The 17,266-nt window shown below is 42.6% G+C and overlaps 1 protein-coding gene across 1 annotated transcript in view; it reads left to right on the forward strand.

The window, feature by feature from the left end:
• Window positions 1-7,153, forward strand: part of LOC149431453 (proteinase-activated receptor 1-like) — an 86,117-nt gene extending 78,964 nt beyond the window's left edge. Inside the window, exon 7 of the mRNA XM_089665591.1 lies at window positions 3,955-7,153. Within this exon, the coding sequence (XP_089521717.1) occupies window positions 3,955-4,931 (977 nt within the window). The 3' untranslated portion in view covers window positions 4,932-7,153. The remainder of the gene's footprint in view (window positions 1-3,954) is intronic.
• The last annotated feature ends 10,113 nt before the right edge of the window (window positions 7,154-17,266 follow it).

Raw genomic sequence — 17,266 nt, forward strand, 5'->3', positions numbered from 1 at the left:
GCAAATGAGGTTTAATGCAAGAATCCAAGATGGAAAAAGATCTGGTGGTTCTAGTAGATCATAGGTTCAGCAAAACCATGAAATGCCAAGCTGCAGCAAACAAAGTTAGAAGAATATTAGCATGTATTAAAAGGGTATTTACTCAAGACATACAACTATAATTCTGCCGCAATGCAAATCTCTGGTCTGGTCACATCTTGAATATGTCATCCAGTTCTGGTCATCAATCCTCAGGAAGAATACGCTGGAACTGTAGAGAGTCCAGAGAAGGGCAACAAAGCTAATAAGGGGACTGGAGGACCTCAGTTATGAGGAACATCTACTGTACAAGCATTAACCACCTCCCGTCCTGCCGTTGTATATAAAACGGCCGGACGATGGCAGTGCAGGGTTGGGTAACCATTTATAAATAGTCTCCCCGCCCCCTGCTTGTGCCACGCTCCCTGGGAGCACACAGCACCACAATCCGGTGCCTGCTGTGTCCTCCGGACACAGTGGAACACCAATCGCCGTACGGGACCTCTGTGCGAGGTCCCGATCATGTGATCACTGATTGGCCAATCAGTGACCACATGCAGAGTAGTAATCAAAATGCCACATCTGACATCATTGCTTACTACTTGTAAAATCTGTGAATGATCACAGAAGTCACATGGTACAAGGCTATTCACAACAGCCTTGTACTATGTGACAAGCTGTGACCAATCACAGCTCACACAGAGAGAAGGAGAAATGATTGCTTTAACAGCCTGTATGGGTGTAAAAGCAATCAGTGTAGAAAAAAAAAAATCTTCATCACCCCCCATAAGTAGTACAGTGTCCCCATGGTGACACTGTACTGCTAGGGTGGCAGTATGTAAAAAAAAAAAAATAATATAAAAAAAGTAAAAAATTATAATGTTTGGTTATAAACCAATTTGGGTTATTTTTGTTTTCACTAAAAAGATAACTGAATAAATTTTGGCCAAGATTTATGATGAAATATTCTTTATTTGCAAAATTTTATAAGAAAAACACTTTTTTTCAAACTTTTTGGACTTTTTCATTTATATAGCAAAAAAAAAATAAAAATCCCAGTGATGAATAAATACCACCAAAATAAAGCTTTATCTGTCTCAAAAAATGCTAAAAAATTGATATGGGTACAGTCTTGCATGACCGCGCAATTGTCATTCAAAGTGTGATAGGGCTGAAAGCTGAAAATTGGCATGGACAGGAAGGGGGTGAAAGCATCCGGACTTGAAGTGGTTAAAGAGATATGATACTGATTAACAAATATCTGAAAGGTGATTCTATCATAGGGAGAGGACTACTCAGTCTCAGGTCGCTTAAGAGGACACATGGGCACTCAATGAAGTTGGAAGAGAAGCAGTTTCTGACTTGTAAATGAATGGTGTTGGCCACCAATCCCAGTGTCAACCTAGCCATGTCCTGTAAAAAGACAGAAGAGCTGAATTTTAAAACTCTGCAATGTAAAATTCTGAAAAAATTATATTTATTTTGAAAGACACCTTCAATTGCCTTTGGCTTGACCTTTAAGGCTTGTTGGTGCTGACATCCAAATGTGGTACCATGACAGTGTTACATGAAACATGATACCCAATATAAATATGCAAAGGCTGACACTCTAATTTGTTAACAAGACAGATATTTTTTTTGCAATGCTATGCCATGAAAATGGAGTGTCACCCATAACCTATTAACCAGCCAACGCAGAGGGATGAAGCTCTAATTTTTGTTACTAAGGCAAGTGCCAACCATCACGTTTATTGTTGTCCTAAGTTTAGACCTTCCTTTCTGCACAAGGCTTGGCCCACAAAGGCCACCAAACCCTCTCCAAAGCCCTTTGCACAATGAAGAGGAGCCTTCACTCCTAAGAGTGAGGGGACATCTGTTACAGTTTGCATCCCTCTGGATCACAGATGACCCAGACCTATGGGTTCAATTGGTACTTTCAAAAGGATAAAGGATAGAGTTCAAAACTATCACCTCAGTGCTTTCATCTTTGAAATGAACAAAGGACAATCTTATTTGCAGAAGGACTTGAACCACCTCTTGTCCCTGGGAGTAGTTGTACCAGTACTAACACAAGACAGGTTTAACCACTTCAGGTCTGGACACTTTACCCCCTTCCTGTCCAGGCCAATTTTCAGCTTTCAGTGCTATCACACTTTCAATGACAATTGTGCGGTCATGCAACACTGTACCCATATTAATTTTTTATAATTTTTTTAACACAGATAAAACTTTATTTTGGTGGTATTTATTCGGCACTGAGATTTTTAATTAATTTTTTTTTATATAAAAATGAAAAAGTCCAAAAATTTTGAAAAAAGTGTTTTGCAAATAAATAATCTTTCTTCATAAATCATGGCCAAAATGTATTCGGTTATCATTTTAGTAAAAACAAAAACACAAATTAGTTTATAACCAAAAAATATAATTTTTTAAAACATTTTTTTATTTTTTTTTTATTTTGCAATAATATTATTTGTTTTTTTAAAAATTTTAACTACTGTCACCCTAGCAGTACAGTGTCACCATAGTGACACTATACTACTGGGGGATGATGAAGATTTTTTTTTTACGCTGATTGCTTTTACACCCATAAAGGCTGTAAATGCAATCATTTCTCCTTTTCCCTGGCTGCATTCCTGCAGCCATTGAGAAATACTATGTGAGTTGTGATTGGTCACAGCTTGTCACATGGTACAAGGCTGTTGTGAGTAGCCCTGTACCATGTGATATCTGTGATCATTCACTGATTTCACTAGTAGTAAGCAATGATGTCAGATGTGGCATCTTGCTTACTACTATTCATGAGATCACTGATTGGCCAATCAGTGATCACATGATCCGGACCTCACACAGAGGTCCTGTACAGCAATTGGTGTCCCGCTATGTCCTCCAGACACAGCGGGCACCGGATATCATTGCCGTTTGCTCCCAGGGAGCATACACAGCTTGAAAATGCTGGCGTCATTTATGAATGGCAACCCGCTCCTGCACTGCTCCCTTCCAGCCGTTTATGTACATGAGCTGGAAGGGAAGTGGTCAAATCAAACCTCTTTATGGTACCAAAGCCCAATTGAGGTATCTGTTTTATCCTGGACTGTAAATTCCTCAACAAATCCCCTCACATTCCAACATCTTTCATGGAATCTGCAAGTGCAGTGTTTGCTTTTGAGACAAAGGGAACACACGGCATCCATGAACATCCAAGATGCCTGTCTATATGTTCCTATTTACCCACCTCATCAGTGATTTGTGCACTTTGTAGTGGCAAATGGCCACTTTGTTGATTTTGATTACAAGAGCATATATTCTAAAACATGCACCCTCCAGTACAGATCTTCAGAGTCTCCCGGGCCTTTAAGCACCAAGTTTCTGTTGCCCAACTCTGTAAGGATGCTGCCTTGCCTTCTATTCATACTTTTCAAAGTTTTACCAGGTTAATGTCCAATCTGCACATGAAACTTTTGGCCACAATGTTATTGTAGCAGCACTGTGAAATGTACCCCTGTTGTTTTTTTGGGGGCTTTGGTTGCCTAGTTGTTGTCCACCCTTTAATTTATTGCTTTGGGATGTTCCATTGTGTCTGAATAAGTTGCCTGTGTCCTATACTGTATGACTAAAATCAGAGGAATTTTGACTTACCTGAAAACTTGGAATACAGTACAGGGCACAGCTCCCCCCCCAACTCTCCATGATAGCGTCCAATCACCTGAAGATATGAGCCGATAACCCAAGGTGAATGAATAAGTTGCCTGTATCTTGTACTGTACTCTAAAATGTGGAAGTTACAGGCAAGTCTAAATTCCTGTTTTTTTTTTCTTTATACTTTTATTCGCTATTCATTTTGATGTTTAAAATTGAATTCCTCTTTAAAGAAAAGATAAACATATCTGGTTCATTTATTTATGCTAATATTGTGTTTTACTTTTCTTATTTCAGATAATGACTTAAGTATTGCATTCACACATTGGAGTGTGACCAAGCTTGCCCCATCGATCTATACTGTTGTGTTCCTGGTGGCTCTTCCTCTCAATATCATGGCGATCGTCATATTCCTGGTGAAAGTGAAAATCAGGAAGCCGGCAGTGGTCTACATGCTGAACCTCGCCACTGCAGATGTCCTCTTTGTTAGCATCCTACCTTTTTATATTGCCTACCGATTCTTGGGATCTAACTGGCTCATTGGAGAAGGAATGTGTTGCTTTGTCACCGTAGCATTTTACTGTAACATGTACTGCTCCATGCTGCTCATGACAAGTATCAGCGTGGACCGTTTCCTGGCCATTGTCTACCCGGTGCGGTCTCTCTCCTGGCGCACAGTGACCCAAGCCTGGCTGGTGTGTGGTGTCATCTGGGTCATCTCATTGGTCAGCACTGCTCCTCTTCTCAAAACAGATCAAGCCTGGAAATTTTCTAACCTAAATATCACATTATGTCATGATATTCAGTACTTTGGTATAAATCTTAAGTTCTATTATTACTATTTCATCTCTCTTATCTCACTTTTCTTTTTCTTACCATTATTCATTACAACTTTCTGTTACATTGGAATCATCCGCAGTCTCAGCAGATCAAAATTTGATCGCACACATAAGAGATCCCGAGCTATCCGCCTCACCGTGGTTGTGCTGAGTGTGTTTGTCCTTTGTTTTGGCCCCACCAATGTCATCTATTTAATTAACTATGTGAAGGTGTATGAGAATTATGATCGCTCTCTGTATATTCCCTACATCCTCTGTGTCAGTATCAGCAGCATCAACTGTTGTCTGGATCCTCTTATCTATTATTTTACATTCTCCGAGTGTAAGAGATACGTCTACAATTTGCTGTGTTGGAGGAAAGGTTATCACCCTCCAGTACAAAGTCTTCCCTTACACACAAGGAGCAGCAACCAGAGAGGACCAGAGGAGACCTAATCTGCTCAACCCAATAGGAAGGGATGATTTATTTCAACACCTCTCCTTATTTTATCTCACAGTAATTCTCCTGAAATATATTTCAATAACACACATCACTAAGATCTGTAATGCCTAAAGGTCCACTTTACTGCCCTGTAAATTATGTTTTTACTGATCCTCATGGAAAAGCTGGGTGCTTGAAATGCTGTGTGAATCGATGACATCATAGACATGTGATAGTTTGAATAAGGGACTTGGCAGGCATACTATAGTTAAAGATTATTTTTTTCTAGCTGGTTGTTAAGGAGTAAAGGGACCCCAGATCCATCCCCCATGTGAATGAGTACCGGGGTACATAGTACCACTACTCATTCACCAAAAAAAAAGTGCAAAGTAAATAAAAACACACAGCCAGTTTTTGAAAAGTCTTTTTTTTAACCACACGCCGCCCAGCCACTGTAGAAATACGGTGGCAGGGCGGCACGGCTGGGCAAAATCATGTTTTTAAATGTGTGTTTTTAAAACAGGTAGGAGGTGTGCGCGAGGCGTGCCGCCGCTCTACCTGTCCCGCCGATCACGGCCGCGGATGTCAGTCGCGGGGTCACAGCCAGTCGTTACCGGCAATGTCCCGGCGATTAGCGACAATCAGTGACAGAGAGCACAGCTGCAGTAGCTGTGCTTTCTGTCAGTTCCATGACAGCTCCTCACACGCTGATCGGGACAGAAGAGTTTATCTGTCCCGATCAGCGGTGTTCCCTGCAGTACACACCCCCGCCCCCTAGTAAAACACTCCCCTCACACAGTTAACCCTTTCACTGAATAATAAAGTTAACCCCTTCCTCCCCAGTGCCATTAGTACAGTGTCCGTGGTTTTTTTTTGCACTGGTCACTGTATTGGTGTCACTGACATTGGGATGTCAGTGACCCCAAGTCAGTTCCCCCCCAGTGTCAGAATGTCTGCCGCAGTCCCGCCATAAGTTGCTGATCACCGCCATAAGTCACTGATTGCCGCCATAAGTCACTGATTGCTGCCATAAGTCGCTGATCGCCGCCATTATTAGTATAAAAAGAAATTAAAAATCCCAGTATCTTTCCCGCCATTTGTAAACGCTATAACTTTCACGTAAACCAATTAATTTACACGTATTGGGATTTTTTGTAGCAAAGACATGTCGCAGAATGCATTTTGGCAGAAATTTATGACTAAATTTGATTTTTAAATTTTTTTTTACTGGACATGTTTTATAGCAAATAGTCCAAAATATTGTTTTTTTTCCTCAAACTTGTCAGCCTTTTTTTTTATAGCGCAAAAAATTAAAAATGCACAGGCGATCAAATACCACCGGAAGAAAGCTCAATTTGTAAACTTAATTTATATACCGTATTGCATGACCGCGCAATTGTCCGTTAAACTAGCGCAGCGCTGTATAGCAAAAAAATAGCGTAAATTGCAGTATCTATACCATAGTTTGTAGACGCTATAACTTTCTCACAAAGCAATCAATATACACTTATTGGGATTTTTTTTTACCAAAAACATGGAGCAGAATACATTTTGGCCTAAATTTATAACTAACTTTGAGTTTACTATATATTTTTTATAGCTGAAAGTAAAAAATATTGTTTTTCTTCAAAACTTTTGGTCTTTTTTTGTTTATAGCGTGAAAAATAAAAAGCACACAGGTGATCAAATTACACCAAAAGAAAGCTCTATTTGTGTGAAAAAAAGGACGTAAATTTTGTTTGGAAGCAGCATTGCATGACCGCACAATTAGCAGTTGAATTAGTGCAGCACCGAGTAGCAAAAAGATGCCTGGTCATTAAGGGGGGTAAATCCTCAGGAGGGCAAGGGGTTAAAAAGTCAAAAGGCCCCTGAAGTAGATCCAATGTCAATCACAAGGAACGCTGGGCACTGACTCAAATGAAAAAAAACAAAAAACAACTTACACCAATGCTTGGCTGCTATCATATGACATCTCGGCCACCTCCTGCCACTAAATAAAGTAAGGGGCTGGGCCACCCAATGACATCACCAGGTGAATACACCCCCTTTTGAGGTCATCAACCCAGCATTCCCTGTTTTATGTCATAAAGGGGCGGAGTTACCCAATGCGGCAAGTATCAGTGCAGGTTGTGGTTTTTCTTGTTCAGGTCAGTATCTGGCATTCATCATCGTTGATGTTGGATCTACTTAGGGGGTCATTTTTTGGGGGGGCTTTCAATAAAGGACTTATCAAAAACTGGCTGTGTGTTTTTATTTGCTTTTACTTTTTTATTTTTACTATGTACTCCATACTCATTCACATTGGGGGGCAAAATCTAGGGGGCTTCCAGATGCCGATAAATCAGTCCCCCACACCCTCACAACCACCAGGCTAGGGTTGTGGGGAAGAGGCTCTTGTCCTCATAAATATGGGGACAAGGTGCTGTAGGTGGGTATGAATTTCGGATTTATTAAAAAAAAAAAAAATTGCCATGGGGTTCCCTTTAAAATCCATACCAGATCCGAAGAGCCTTTTCTTTAAAAAAAATGTAAATGCCATCATTTCTCTTATTTACATTCTGCTGTCAGCGGGGAACCCCGCTATTTACTTGTTGTTAAGGATGCAGCCTACTCCCGCTCCTTAGCAACCATGATAGTTTCTTGTTGTTAAGAACGCTGGCTGCCATCCGCATTAAAATTCTGCTAGCTTTCACTATTAAAATACATCATCACTTCATAAAATAGCTCAAGAGGAATTTTAATAGAGTTTATAAATTAATTGCAAACTTTGTTTGAAAACGCTAAGAAGTATTTTACTGCAGTTCCTAAAATGGTAGATACTGCTTTGTGAATTGAGCCCAATGTGTATAAAATAAATACGCTTAGTAGTGGGGATGTATCTCAGCTTGTTGGCAGCTTCATAGTTACTTGGCTTGTAAATGTAGATATAAACCCAATACAGACCTACAGCACTGCTTCCAGCTGGCCACGTCTGTACGCTGTATGGACCTGACATTCCTCCCTCTTCCAGCCAGCTGTCATCTTCCCAACTCTCTAACCTCTCCCACTGGTTTCAGGGCACCCACAGAGGCTTTACAAATATTTTTCACACATCCCCCTGTTGCTCTGACTCCTCCTCAATGCCCCAACCCCCCTTTGGATCCCTCAGCATCCATCCCTGCTGTGCTTCTGGCTGTCCTTCCCTCCTCCCCCTCCTGCCTGCTGCAGCTGCTGCTTGGGGACACAAGCTGTCAGGATGGAGAGCAGTTGGGGAGGGGGTGTTGCTAAACATGTGTTTACCAGCCAACTTCCTTTTCTTGAATGGGAGCAGTGAGCGATCACTACTGATCACTACTGTGTCCATTCATGACTGTAGCATAGTAAATAGTGTTTCACTATTATGCTTCAGTTTCTGAATGAAGCCTCTATGCAGACTCCTATTCATTCATGTAGTGTGCAGCTCAGGCCGCAGAGAAAGGGACTTTCTGTCAAAAAAGAGACATCAGAGGTCTTTTTAGACCTCTGATATCTCATTAAAGCCCCACCCATAAAAATACAAAATATAGAAAAAAACATAATAAAGCCCTGCAAGGCCGTGTTTACCTGCACAAGGGATGTGCAGATGTTGCGTAAACCTTTATGCATGCAGTCCCATTGATGGCATTAGGGTTGTAGACACTGCACAAAAAAGTCATTGCTCCTAATTTGACATCTATATGAGTTTGGGTTCATTCCCCTGTGCTTACACCATCTGAATTTGGGGTCGTGCACCCACATGGATGTCAGATTGGGAGCAGTGGCTGTGCCCGTGCAGTCATTGTATCCCATTTGACATGAATAAGACTGCCTGCATGGGATGCATGGTACACCTGTGCATCCCCGTTTGGGTAAACACGCCTCTTCCATTGGTGTACACCTTAGTATGCCCCATGTGAACGAGGCCTTAGTAGCAATTTAGCAGGAATTGTGTAAGTTATGTTGTGTTTGTGTGCGCTAGTAATGAAAATAGTGATTTGGTGAACATTTGTGCAACTATTGAGGCCCTAAAAAATCAGTAGCACATTTATTTTATTCTACAGGTCATGTGCTTTCAGAAAATATATGGTTTGGGGGGGTCTTTTCCAAACTCTGAAAGCTCTGTAAGCTGTACTGATTTTAGTGTATTTTTTGTGGAAATAGTGATTTGATGAACATTTGCGCTAATATTGCGGAGACTAAAAAATCAGTAGCACCTTCCTTTTATTCAAAAGGTCATGTGCTTTCAGAAAATGTATGGCTTGGGGGTCTTTTAAAAACTCTGAAATCTGTAAGCAAAAAATAGTAAATATCAGATTTTTAAAGTGAATTCTTACAATTTACAGTTTTGCGCACCTTCAGAATTCCCCATTTTCACAAAAAGGCGCGATTTAAAAAATACAAATATTTGTAATATATTAAAATTTTACAGTTTTAGATTTTATATTTAGTAGGGATTTAGCAGGAATTTTGTACATTTTGCCATGTATAACATGTTTGTTATTTTTTTATTACAACCTTTAGAATCACTTTAAGGAAGAGGGAAACCTTGCCGTGTTGATGATACTGAGCATGTGCAGAGTGCCGTGTAGTGGGTGTAACTACATTGCACTGAATGTTTGCTATGACTCAGTTACATAGAGTGTGAGCCTACTTGCAGTATACACCGCACACAGAAGCTGCAGTCCTTGTACCCACAAAATACGTCTTACAGGATATGTAAACCTAAGAAAATAAATGTAATATATTGCAGATTACCAGTCCTTGGATGTGATGGCTGTATTAGTTATCTTTTTTTATAACTAAGTTCCATTTCTGGAAGTGCTGGTTGATCCTGCCAGAAAATCCAGTGTCCTTGTAACTTCCTGAATTGATATATTAAATACGCATGTTATCGGCAGGATTACCAGGTGACATAAAAAAATCCTGAAAAAAAGAAAACCAATGCAGCCTCCACATCTAAGGATCGATAAACTGGATTGAAGTAGTTGGTGACTTCTTAGCAAATCATAAACAGCTCAGATAATAAACACCTTGGTGTAATGTACAGTGAAGCTTACAGAGTAGTGAGGTTAGGACTATGTAATGTACAACATATTGTGTAGGGTGCAGGGGTCAGGACTATGTAATGTACAACACATTGTGTAGGGTGCAGGGGTCAGGACTATGTAATATACAACACATTGTGTAGGGTGCAGGGGTCAGGACTATGTAATGTACAACACATTGTGTAGGGTGCAGGGGTCAGGACTATGTAATGTACAACACATTGTGTAGGGTGCAGGGGTCAGGACTATGTAATGTACAACACATTGTGTAGGGTGCAGGGGTCAGGACTATGTAATGTACAACACATTGTGTAGGGTGTAGGGGTTATGACTCTGTAATGTACTACACATTGTGTAGGGTGCAGGGGTCAGGGCCATGTAATGTACAACACATTGTGTAGGGTGCAGGGGTCAGGACTATGTAATGTGCAACCCATTGTGTAGGGTGCAGGGGTCAGGACTATGTAATGTACAACACATTGTGTAGGGTGCAGGGGTCAGGACTATGTAATGTGCAACCCATTGTGTAGGGTGCAGGGGTCAGGACTATGTAATGTGCAACCCATTGTGTAGGGTGCAGGGGTCAGGACTGTGTAATGTACAACACATTGTGTAGGGTGCAGGGGTTATGACTATGTAATGTACTACACATTGTGTAGGCTGCAGGGGTCAGGACTGTGTAATGTACAACACATTGTGTAAGGTGCAGGGGTTATGACTATGTAATGTACTACACATTGTGTAGGCTGCAGGGGTCAGGACTATGTAATGTACAACCCATTGTGTAGGGTGCAGAGGTCAGGATTATGTAATGTACAACACATTGTGTAGGGGTCAGAACTATGTAATATAGTGAACCTTACATTACTGGTCAGTGGGAGGTGGAACACATCGTAGGTGTTATTGGGAAAATACCTGGGTGAGGAAAAAATACTTTGATGTTGTTTGGAGAAAAGATTCCTCAAGGTTAATGGTAGGAAAAATTCCACAGTATTAGTGGTCGTTTTGAGGAGAAAAAATCCCCCACATTGGTGGTCAGTGGCAGAAGACATTCATGAATAGTCAGCCAGCTTGGTCTGGCAGCCACTTATTCTCTTCCATGGTGGACAACTGCAGAGGCGGCCTAATTACTTCTATGATGAAACCTTTTCAGGATCTGCAGAACTAAGGGACAGTTAGAGGGAATAACAGTGATGGCTTTATGATATGACATGACAATCAGATTGTATGAATTCTGTACAATCTCCTTTAGACTTACCAAATCCATGTAATATGAGGGCCTAGTTAAACAATCTGTATATTATGGGATATGTATCCAGGCCAGATAGTCAGATTGTAGATTTAAAGAAGATTGTACAATCAGATTGTGGGGAGACATTTTGTTTATTCTATTAGAGTTTTTTAAATGAAAGATTGATTGAATTATTTAATTATTTGATTCTGTATTTGCATAACAGAGCACTCAGGGCACCCATAGGACATTGTACATGGGGGACGGAACAATGTTAGTGTGCTCTAGACCTGATGTCCAGTAACCTTCTCCTAGGACCACCCTGTACACCGAAGCCCCTTGGTACTTTCTTGACATAATTCCTCTGTCCCATCTTGTTGAAGTTATGGACTTTTCTCTTCATGGGTGTATTCTCAGAAATTCTGGCTTATGATAGGAAGCCAAATTGACCAGTCATAAACTGGCCACACAGAGAACACGGATTCCTCATAGGAAGGTCCAGCAGGGATTGATACATGACCACCACTGCCTGGAGTTATGACTGGTGAATTATTATACATAAACACAGCAGGAAGATAACATGCTATTGAAGAACATCTAAGATTAAATATAATTTCATTGTCCAAAAAAAGTGCCCCACCAGAGCCCCCACCCTCCATGGATGTCCATGACTTCATGCTTTGGGGATTCTGGGAACTCTAGAAGATAATAATTGAGGTATGGGAAGGCTTTCCATCCTCCTGTATGCATTATTACAGGTCCTCTTTGAATGGCTCAGCTCTCTTGTACAATAATTATATATTCATGTATTTGATACTATTTGTTATTACTCTGCTTATAATAAAGACGATTGTTAAGTGTCAGATTTGTGTCCTGTCTCTGTGATGAATTGTACGGCTGAAAATATAAAAGAACACAATGACCAAAAACTCGTTTTAGTCCACCTGGAAAACGTACAGCGGGCTGTATGTTAGGATATTCATGGAGAAAATCCAACTCTAAAAGAATAAACACTTCTGCTCAGTTCTCATTGCTGTCCCATTGGAGAGATTTCACCTCATTTCCTGTGTGACAGCAGGTGCTTGAGGATTGCCCTATCTGGATTAAATTGTTAAGATTAGATATGACCCAATATCACCCCGTGATTCTTCCAGAATAAAAGTAACACAGTGTATCATTGATATATCTCAGCTTCACACCTACAATCTCCTAACCCAAACAAAGCTCAAACATTGCTTGGTTGGACTCGTGTGTCTTTTCATGCTGACTTCGTACTGTAACTATGTCAAGACAAAATAGTGACCAATCTTTCATGGGAGAAAAAAGTTACATACTTAAGTGAAAAACTATTGCAGTGAGCTTCATTCCAATGAGGCAAGGCCTAGAGGAGAAAGAACGCTCTGGAAGGTTTGCTCCAAACATTTATCACCTTCGCTCAGCTCCACCACTGAACAAACTCCTCATTGATTGGCTGGGGTGGATAAATATCATGATTCATATATTGTTCCATTCCACACTAACAAATGGAGACAAGTCTACAGCAGCAGGCACATGGAATGAGCTGAGGAAAAACCTACAGAGCACAGAAAAGGAAAACAAAGCTCGGGCTTGCTACAGCCTCATTGACAAAGGAAACACAGAATTATAATTACAGACACCCCAGCTTAGGGCAGGGTCCCTACACTCTCCCCCTACTTAAAAATGGCTTTGTCCTCATAGGCCAAGCAAAAAAATACTCACAGTCCTGAGAATTGGGTATCCTGCTTTAAAATGTATAGGAAAAGGGTAACTGAGGGGAAAAACAAACAGATTGGCTGTTATAACCTCACATGTGAAATCTTGCATGAAATAGTTACAGATGACTGTAGTTACATACCACTAAATAACAAAGGATAGGTGTCACTAGGCCCAAACAGTCAGACAGGGAGGTTACTGTTCAGTACCTAAAGGTAACATTACATCATATAACAGCAGAATCCTACTACTGTCTAGTAGTTATGAGCAGAACACACCTGGGTTTGGTTTCAGCAAGGTTCACCAAACATGAATAAAGTTCAGGTGCCGAATGGGAAGGGAAAAAACAGTTCTGAATAATTTCTAGGTTAATAGAAACAATTGAGTACTGTCCGTGATACTTTTTTTATTTGCACTAACATACAATTTTGAGGACAAGCTTTCGGGGAGTGTCCCCTTCTTCAAGGTCCAGGCAGTATGTTAGTGCAAATAAAAAAAGTATCACGGACAGGACTCAATTGTTTCTGTCGCAAATGCACTAATACGGCTACAATCACCTCAAGCAAAATAGGTTAATAGGCAATATATTGGAAAAACATTATTATACACAAAGGTGTCACTTCAATAAGATATTTCTCACACAATCCATGGGTATTCATGGAATTACATCCCAAAACACTTTTTGCTACTTCTCCTGAGTATTGGGATTCCATATGTGTTAGTCTTTTGGCAGCCTAGGCACATACAGGGGCCCAAATCCAATGACCATCTTCAAGCTTTCTGAGGGCATAACTTGCACATTTGATTTGCTGACTACCTATCACAGTTTCAAAAGCCCTAAAATGCTAGGGTAGTAAAAACAGGAAAAAAAGTATTCTGAACCAATGGACTGCCGACATAGTACAGGAAATGACCAGAGACTGCCGACATAGTACAGGAGATGACCGGAGACTGCAGACATAGTACAGAAGATGAGCAGAGACTGCAGACATAGTACAGGAGATGACCAGAGACTGCTGACATAGTACAGGAGATGACCGGAGACTGCAGACATAGTACAGAAGATGAGCAGTGACCGCGGACATAGTACAGGAGATGACCAGAGACTGCTGACATAGTACAGGAGATGACCGGAGACTGCAGACATAGTACAGAAGATGAGCAGTGACCGCGGACATAGTACAGGAGATGACCAGAGACTGCAGACAGTACAAGAGATAACCAGAAACTGCAGACATAGTACAGGAGATGACCAGAGACTGCGGCCATAGTACAGGAGAAGGACCAGAGACTGCGGCCATAGTACAGTAGATGACCAGAGACTGCGGCCATAGTACAGGAGATGACCAGAGACTGCGGCCATAGTACAGGAGATGACCAGAGACTGCTGACAGTACAGGAGATGACCAGAGACTGCAGACACAGTACAGGAGATGACCAGAGACTGCAGACATAGTACAGGAGATGACCAGAGACTGCAGACAGTACAGGAGATGACCAGAGACTGCGGCCATAGTACAGGAGATGACCAGAGACTGCGGCCATAGTACAGGAGATGACCAGAGACTGCAGACACAGTACAGGAGATGACCAGAGACTGCGGCCATAGTACAGGAGATGACCAGAGACTGCGGACACAGTACAGGAGATGACCAGAGACTGCGGACACAGTACAGGAGATGACCAGAGACTGCGGACAGTACAGATGACCAGAGACTGCAGACAGTACAGGGGATGACCAAGAGACTGCAGACAGTACAGGGGATGACCAAGAGACTGCGGACAGTACAGGGGATGACCAAGAGACTGCGGACAGTACAGGGGATGACCAAGAGACTGCGGGACAGTACAGATGACCAGAGACTGCGGACAGTACAGGGGATGACCAAGAGACTGCGGACAGTACAGGGGATGACCAGAGACTGCAGACAGTACAGGGGATGACCAAGAGACTGCGGACAGTACAGGGGATGACCAGAGACGGTGGACAGTACAGGGGATGACCAGAGACTGCGGACAGTACAGGGGATGACCAGAGACTGCGGACAGTACAGGGGATGACCAGAGACTGCGGACACTACAGGGGCTGACCAGAGACTGCAGACATAGTACAGGGGATGACCAGAGACTGCGGCCATAGTACAGGAGAAGGACCAGAGACTGCGGACACAGTACAGGAGATGACCAGAGACTGCGGACACAGTACAGGAGAAGGACCAGAGACTGCGGCCATAGTACAGGAGATGACCAAAGACTGCGACCATAGTACAGGAGATGACCAGAGACTGCGTACACAGTACAGGAGATGACCAGAGACTGCGGACACAGTACAGGAGATGACCAGAGACTGCGGACACAGTACAGGAGATGACCAGAGACTGCGGACACAGTACAGGAGATGACCAGAGACTGCGGACAGTACAGATGACCAGAGACTGCAGACAGTACAAGAGATGACCAGATAGTGCAGACAGTACAGGAGATGACCAGAGACTGCGGACAGTACAGGGGATGACCAGAGACTGTAGGACAGTACAGGGGATGACCAGAGACTGCAGACAGTACAGGGGATGACCAGAGACTGCGGACACTACAGGGGCTGACCAGAGACTGCGGACACTACAGGGGCTGACCGGAGACTGCAGACAGTACAGGGGATGACCGGAGACTGTGGACACAGTACAGAGGATGACCAGAGACTGCGGACACAGTACAGGAGATGACCAGAGACTGCGGACAGCACAGGAGATGACCACAGACTGCGGACACAGTACAGAGGATGACCAGAGACTGCGGACACAGTACAGAGGATGACCAGAGACTGCGGACACAGTACAGGAGATGACCAGAGACTGCGGACAGTACAGGGGATGACCAGAGACTGCGGACAGTACAGGGGATGACCAGAGACTGCGGACAGTACAGGGGATGACCAGAGACTGCGGACAGTACAGGGGATGACCAGAGACTGCGGACAGTACAGGGGATGACCAGAGACTGCGGACAGTACAGGGGATGACCAGAGACTGCAGACATAGTACAGGGGATGACCAGAGACTGCGGACAGTACAGGAGATGACCAGAGACTGCAGACAGTACAGATGACCAGAGACTGCAGACAGTACAAGAGATGACCAGAGACTGCAGACAGTACAGATGACCAGAGACTGCAGACAGTACAGGGGATGACCAGACACTGCGGACCTTTAGGGAGGGAGGGGGAGAGAGTACCTGAATTTTACAGGTACCCGCTCTCACTTCCTATACTGTGGGCACCCGACTTTGACAGCCGGGTGCCCACTGCGCATGCGTGAGAAGCGCTGCACTTTGTGAATGGCTCAGCGACTTTTGGGACCTGCGCATGCACAGTGGGCACCCGGCTGTCATAGATGCCAGGGCAAGAAGCAGCCGGCACCTGAAGACTACATCGCTGGACCGAGGAACAGGTGAGTTCCTGCCGCAGAGAACAGCTGAGCGGCCGGCCCGGTATTCTGACGTGGTGGTGGCGGAAATACCGGACCGGCTGCTTTATATTCGCTCCATAAGACGCACTGACATTTTCCCCCCTTTTTTTTGGGGAAAAAAGTGTGTCTTATAGAGCGAAAAATACGGTATCTGCCACAGGTTTTTCAATAGAGAAAAACATTTTTTTTTTACACAAAGTTGTCACTTTACTGAGATATTTCTCACATACGTCATGGGCATACATGACATTACACTCCAAAACCCATAATGCTACTTCTTCTGAGTATGGGGATACCACATGTTTGAGACTTTTTGGGAGACTAAGCTGCATACAGGAGCCCAACATCTCAAATGAGCACCTTCAGTCTTTCAAAGGGTGCAACTTGTGCATTTGATCTCCTGACCAACTATCACAGCTTCACAGTTTTGGAGGCCCTAAAATGCCAGGATAGTAAAAATAACTCCCAAATTACCCCTTTTTGAAAAGTAGACACTCCAAGGTATTTGATGAGAGGCATGTTGAGTCTTTGGGGGATCTTTTTTTTGCCATAGGTTTTTGGAAAATGAAGAAAGAAAATAAAAATGTCTTTTTTTTCAATTCATAAATAATGCTCTTTGAAACTCTGAAGGTGGTCATTGGATTTTGGGGCCTATACTTGGTAAGGCTGCCAAAACATCCTCTCATATGTGACATCCCCATACCTGGGAGAAGTAGCAGAATGTGTTTTAAGGTATAATTCCACATATACCCATGGCATGTGTGAAAAATATGTAATTAAAGTGACAATTTTGTATAAAGAAATGGAAAAACCTTTTTTGCCATATTCCAAAAAGTTGTTGTAAAAATAAGTTTTTTGATGGACTCAACATGCCTCTC

The sequence above is a fragment of the Staurois parvus genome, unplaced genomic scaffold, assembly GCF_062004578.1.
Source record: "Staurois parvus isolate SC_StPar_1 unplaced genomic scaffold, SC_StPar_1.0 ptg002256l, whole genome shotgun sequence".
Taxonomy (NCBI): Eukaryota; Metazoa; Chordata; class Amphibia; order Anura; family Ranidae; genus Staurois; species Staurois parvus.